The sequence below is a fragment of the Anopheles gambiae genome, chromosome 2 (genome assembly GCF_943734735.2).
Source record: "Anopheles gambiae chromosome 2, idAnoGambNW_F1_1, whole genome shotgun sequence".
Classification (NCBI taxonomy): domain Eukaryota; kingdom Metazoa; phylum Arthropoda; class Insecta; order Diptera; family Culicidae; genus Anopheles; species Anopheles gambiae.
The window spans coordinates 78,630,497-78,636,661 of NC_064601.1; the positions used below are offsets into that span (position 1 = coordinate 78,630,497).

General features: G+C 45.0%; 1 protein-coding gene across 1 annotated transcript; it reads left to right on the plus strand.

Moving 5' to 3' along the window:
- Window positions 1-429: 429 nt before the first annotated feature.
- Window positions 430-2,696, plus strand: LOC3289897 (uncharacterized). The gene is made up of 4 exons (XM_558466.4): window positions 430-691; window positions 774-1,017; window positions 1,085-1,176; window positions 1,250-2,696. Exons 1-4 carry the CDS (start codon window positions 476-478, stop codon window positions 1,745-1,747), a joined length of 1,050 nt encoding a protein of 349 aa, XP_558466.4. The 5' UTR covers window positions 430-475; the 3' UTR covers window positions 1,748-2,696.
- Window positions 2,697-6,165: the final 3,469 nt, after the last annotated feature.

A 6,165-nucleotide genomic window follows, 5' to 3' on the forward strand; every position in this document is an offset into this window, starting at 1 on the left:
AACTGCACCAGTTTAAGGGAATTTAGAAAAAAGCCTTTAAAATCAACTATGATGTGGCTTTTTCGTTGTTTTCTTTAAGATTCGCTCGAAAATAATGTTTCCTATCGTTGTAGTTGGTCAGGTAGCCATTTTATACTTAAATAATATTGATTTTTTATAAAATAACGTCACACCAAATTAGCTTTTGTTTTTCATCAAAAATCTAAGCTATGTGTGTAAAATGAGCTCGACGGCATCGTCAATCGATAGAAGCAAGTCTAATTTACGAACTCACCAAATTTTAGCGCTTTCAACACACTTGATCACACACAAATCCACAATTTCAGGCGTATCGAGTACTAATCGAGCAGATATGGGAAAACAATTTCGAGCAAATGTCACTTGGGTTGGGTTGGCTCACCTCAAATGTCAAACGAGTGGCCACCGCGGCATTGCAACTGTCAGCTCGGGCGCTGTTTTGCTCAAAGTGCAGTGTATGTTTTGCGATTTTCTCCTGGATGGTAACGTTGTTTACGTCTCGATTGGTAGTGGAGCATGGCAAGAGCGCGACGAATATGAAAATTGTCGCAACAAACCGTTTGCCTTTACCGTGCTGGAATACTGGCTTCACAGGGTACTCATTTTTAAAGAGTATTTGTCGTTTTACTTCATTCCGGTCAGCAACATGAATATAAAAAGGGAAAGAACGAAGGTAAGATATTTATGGTGGCAGACCAATAACCGATGCACGTTAGTTTTACCTACACACTGTACGCCTTTGTTTGTACTTTTAGACCGTAGATCTAGGAGCGGAACGTACCAGGACACTGATACAGTTCATACAGGCGATACCTTACCTGTGGAATAGCAACGACCCGCTGTATAAAAATAAAAAATCTCAAGCCGAAGCATGGGAGTCCATTTCCGAGGAGATGGGTGTACCAGTGCCGGAACTGAGACATAAATGGGCTTCCCTGCAATCCTCGTTCCGTCACTTCCTCGTCCTGTATCAAAAGGGTCGAGCATCACAACATTGCGGTAAGTTCTCTGGGTGCGAATGTGGCCTAATGAACTGAGCTTAATTGGAATACTTCAACCCTGTCAGAGGGCGGTGAGTTGCCGCGTAGAAGATGGTACCTTTACGATGATATGCTGTTCCTATTGGCTAGCGGCAAGGAAAGAACTCCGGAGAGAACGGTACATAAACCTAGAATTTTTGTGTTTTAGATACATTCTTACACCGTCAAATATAATTAACACCTCCAAACAGGTAATCAAACAGAACAACGATTCCACCGAGGACATGGATCAATCGATGGACGCAGTTTCCCATCTCGCTGATACTAAAACGGCAACAGGCAACTCGCTCGAAATGTCAGGGCAAAATCCTATCCAGCGGACCGTGCCCCCGCCTTGGGCAGCAGTTTCGCGTACACCGATCCGGAAACAGATTAAGTCACAGCACGTAAGCTCGGTAGTCGTTCGGCAGGACCTGTACGCGAAAAGGAAGGTGATGTACCAGACTAACCCTACCTATCAGCGGCGTAAATCGAATGAGCCTGATGATGCTTCCCCCGGCACCACCACACAGAAGGATGACCGAGTGACCAATAGCTACTGCGATGCTCTCCGTTACGGGCAGAATGTTGGCAGAGTGTTGGCACAGTTGTCACCGCAACGAAGGCATGCGGTTATGATCAAAATAGACGAAATACTGCTCGATACGGCGAAGGAAAGATATCAACAACATTATGGAGTTGATCCTTAGTTACTACTAAGCCAGTAAATAGGCAAGGCTCTTAATTAAGTATTTTATTGTGTAGAGGCGGGAGGCCAGCGGATGCGATTTAATATTTTAATTGTGTACGAATAATCTAAGGACATGAATCTGTTCACGTTCAAATCAAATTATAAATCATACATTGCATTCTCGAAAGCTGAAAGACAAGATCGTTTGAGTTGAACTTACATATCCTTTAGTCCTTAGTTCTAATTTATGTTAGTCCTCATTTTTATTTCTCAAAACTGACTGGCAAGTGAACCTTTGTTTTTGGATACTCAATACGCAGTAAAATTTTATTTTAATTTGATGTTTCATAAATTATTCAAATTTCTTTACCAGGGGATCCATTTATAAATGATCAGTTTTATTTAAATTTTTCTTTCGGTTCAGCTTTGACGCGAATGATCAACATTGCTGGTATTAATTTACTTTTCTCATGTTTTTAATGCATATTCTTCTATGATCGTTACCAAATGCACATGTACCTCCGTGGCAAAGGGTCCCAATCACTCCAGTAGATCTGATTCCACCGTTTTTATCCTGTTAAATGGATAAGTGCGGACTGTAATTGCCTTGATGGATGGAGTTAATCAAACTCTTTTTTCACAGTTAATCGTATGTTATTTTTCCTTCCGTTCTAAAGCGTTTTCTATCCTCTTTCATAACCATCGGCAGTGATAGCCTCCTGAACAGACGGATACATAGCTCCGGAACTATAGGAGTGCAGTTTCGGAAAATCTGGCTCGATTCCTGTTTAGTGTATATTTAATTTTTGCTATACTGCGGAACGTCATCCATAATCATCGAACAGGATGTACAAGATGCGTCGAGCGAGCGATGTGTAGTTCCAGGGTTCTGGAATTAAAGCAGTATATTGGTCTCCTCGATTCCTGAAATTACAAAGAAAACATATTGATTTAATTATATTATATTATATGTAGTAGAACTACTTTCATTTTAAGCTAATTTAAACGAAAAGATCTTCTGTCGATCGTCAAACGTGATCGGGGAAAAATAACTCGTACCCAAGAACGAAACACACACACACGTACTGGGGCGCACGAACGTTCCAGCCGATAGCCGTATTTTCCCCATGCACACAAGACCCCTCAAGCACGCTACGTGGAAAGAAGGGAAATGGGAGTGGGGGGGGGGAGTTTCCACCGCAAAAGCAAACACACATTTGGCAACGAAAGGGAGCGACGGCCTATTTGCTCCGAAGCGAGGATCTCCACGGATCACGCCAGGAAGGCGGAAGAAGGAGTAGACTGTCCACAGGGGTCTGCGGTCTGGGCAGGGTGTAGTGCACACTGGGGTGAATCTGAGACGCGCTCCAATTCGTTCTCAGTTCACTGTCACTAGCGAACGGTCCAGCCACTCTCTCTTGCTCTCATTGAAAATATCCAGAGACTATCGTCGAGTACAGCGACTGGGACTGGCTGCGGCTCGGTATGCGCGTTTTACATCATTGATTTATTTTATCGGGCGAGGCAGATTTTCATCTCATTCATGTTCTCCCGTGCCTGGCTGGTCCAGCGCGTGCTCTCTTTCTCATGCTTGCTTGCTTGCTTGCTTGATGTGGGCTCCCTACTTGCACACAGTACAATTTTTATGGGTATTCTACACCGTGCCGACCAATCACACGTATTGTCCTCAATCCTTTCGCAATTACCCCTGGTGGAAGAACATTGGAATGAGTCTTTTCTTCTCGAACTCTTGTTCGTAACGATGCAACAAAACCTTTGAATTCTCGCTCGGACCATTACCCCCAACAGCAATCAATGTTCCGGTGTTGTCATCTTATCTCACTCTACGCACACACCTCACAACATCCATTCTCACGATACAGTGAATCTCATGCTCACTCTGCGCCGTGACTCATTCGGACACAATGCTCGCTGCATCTCGGTCGGCCAGCCGGAACGAAAACAACCACAAAATGTGGCCCCACAATGATTTCTCTTAAAAACCCCATTGGCAAAGCGCCTACGGGTCGATTTTCAGTGTCCCATGAAAAAAACTCTACTTTTCTCACGCTCATCTCATCTCACTTCCAAAACCAAGATCCGAGGAAATGACAAGCTGATCCCATCGACCTCTACTACTACTACAACTGACTGCATCATCCTCTCCATGACTTTTGCACATCAAAGAACGGACACACATACACACTCACGCATACAGGCACATGCACACACACGCACACATCGACCCGCTCCCACTCGGGACCACTCGCAATGGATTGAGAAAAGGCTGCATTTTCTTACATTTTGCTTCCGCTGATAGCTTGACTGCACTTGTTTCGAGCTTTTAATTTGACACCATCATCATCATCCGAGCCAGCGCAGCCTGTAAGACGATTCCTGCTCGTTGCTACTCCCTTTGCTGCACCCTCCACGGCGACGTTCACGTTCACTTTTGCACAATTTTCATCTCACTTGCGTCGCGCAACTGAGAATCATCCTCGCCCCACGACACCGAAACTGGAGTCGGTCGAGCACAGTGCGGATTTTGCCACCCCGCCCTTGTGTGTATTTTCGCGTAGTTTTTCTTCGCACCACCGACAGGGCGCCGTTGCACTTTTTCTTTTCCCCCTGCGAGCAGGCGCAACCACACTGCCCCACACTGTCCCACACTCCCTGATGGTGCGGAGACGGGACGAGCAGCAGTCGCTGGATGTACCGTGGTTCGACCGTGGCCGTGCGTGCGTGACTGCCTGCCGGACACACAGACGGGTACAGACGGGTGGCGAAAGCTGGTACCAGGAGCACGCATTTACGTACACCACGGCAAGAGGCGCTGCTGTCGACACACACGGGAATACGCGCACGGTTCCTCAATCGGCCATTAAGATGACGCGGTCGTCGTCGCTCTAGCTGGGCCTCGGCGGATCGGCGGATATGTTTTCTGCACAGCTTCGGGGCGTGAAGGCTCCGCAAACAACACGCACACGCGAACGCAACTGCTTCCCGGACTGCACGACCGGATGCACTTTTCCGGCTCGATTTCGTTTGCGAAGGCAGGCCAAAATCGCCACCGTTTTCTTTTACCGTGAAAAGAAAAGACTTTTTCTTAGCTGCTTTTTCTGCGCTCTTCCACTAGTGATGTGCGCTGTGAGCAGAACTGTACAGCTCCATCCAGCTCCGATATGGAACAAGATTGAGATGGGCGCTATCCGCTCCGGCGCTGGGTTGATATTCCCAGCAAGCCTGTGCAGCCGTTTTGCTGCGTACGCAGTCCAGGCGATGTTTTATTTGAAAGAGCGGTTTCGGTATCATTTCAATCGTTCTTCAAAAAGTGGTGCTTTTACAGTGTTATAACGGCGTATGACCGCCGAATGAAATCATCGAAGATTCCGTTCAGCTGATGGTAAAAGACTGGTGCATTTTGAAAATACCAAAAATAGCTCATGGCACTCGAAGCGCCACTCGTTTACCTCATAAAATTAGCGTTTTATAACGCATCATTATACAGCTGTCCTTTTCTTGCAATGTGTTTCGTCTAACTTCATCAAATCATGGCGTATAGTAGTAAAAATAGAATGTGAAGTAGCTTCTACTTCTCGTGCTATTTGATTGCTTAGAGCCAGAAAAATGTAGAACATGTGGGTCCCAGGAAAGAGCAAAAAATGATTTCTCGAGTGTACACACACGCGCGGACGTCTCACGCTTACGTTCTGTTGTACGTTCCTCCACCAAAATTTATATACTTCTCTTTTTCCTCCCCCTCTCTCTCAAACAGAGATCTATTTTCATATCATCACCTCCCAAGCGCCATAGATTAAGCTTAAACGACTGGAAAATTGAATATCCATAGAAAAAAAATGAAAGCTCCACAGCTTCATTGGTTTGATCAATAGATGGCGTATTACAACTCATCATTATATTGCTATCCTTTTCTTGCAACGTGTTTCGACAAGTTTCATCTTATCATGACCTATATAGCCTTATAACTTTCTGAGCAAAAATCTATATGAATGGTCATGTGGTCAGATACATGGGTATCAACACCAACGACCATTACTCAAATCTCACTTGCTTCAGTGCTGGTGGTTTCTGTTGGAGTTTTAGTATTTAAACAATCGTATCGACGTTCTAGTTCTAGCGATGCATAACTTCAATGCGAAACCATACAACAGTACAGAGGGAATGAGAAAGCTCTCCTCCAAGCGATGAAGCTCAACTGGTTGGGTTATCCCACCAACAGAGAGAGCACCACCAGCTTTTTTGCTATTTTTAGAATGCATGAGTCGTTTGGCGTCTGCTAAACGAAGTCTTTCTATATTTCGTTTAGATAACGAACTTGAGTCGTTTAGAAGCCGTTTAGTGGTTGTTTAGTGGATTTATGGCACTTGGGGCGTGTTTCATTTCATTTTTTGCTCTTTCCTGGGACCCACATGTTCT

Coding starts and splice junctions, on each gene's coding strand:
- LOC3289897 (XM_558466.4), top strand. CDS start 476: ATGTTTTGCGATTTTCTCCTGGATGGTAACGTTGTTTACGTCTCGATT. Junction 692..773: donor TAAAAAGGGAAAGAACGAAG/GTAAGATATTTA, acceptor TTGTACTTTTAG/ACCGTAGATCTAGGAGCGGA. Junction 1,018..1,084: donor TCGAGCATCACAACATTGCG/GTAAGTTCTCTG, acceptor CAACCCTGTCAG/AGGGCGGTGAGTTGCCGCGT.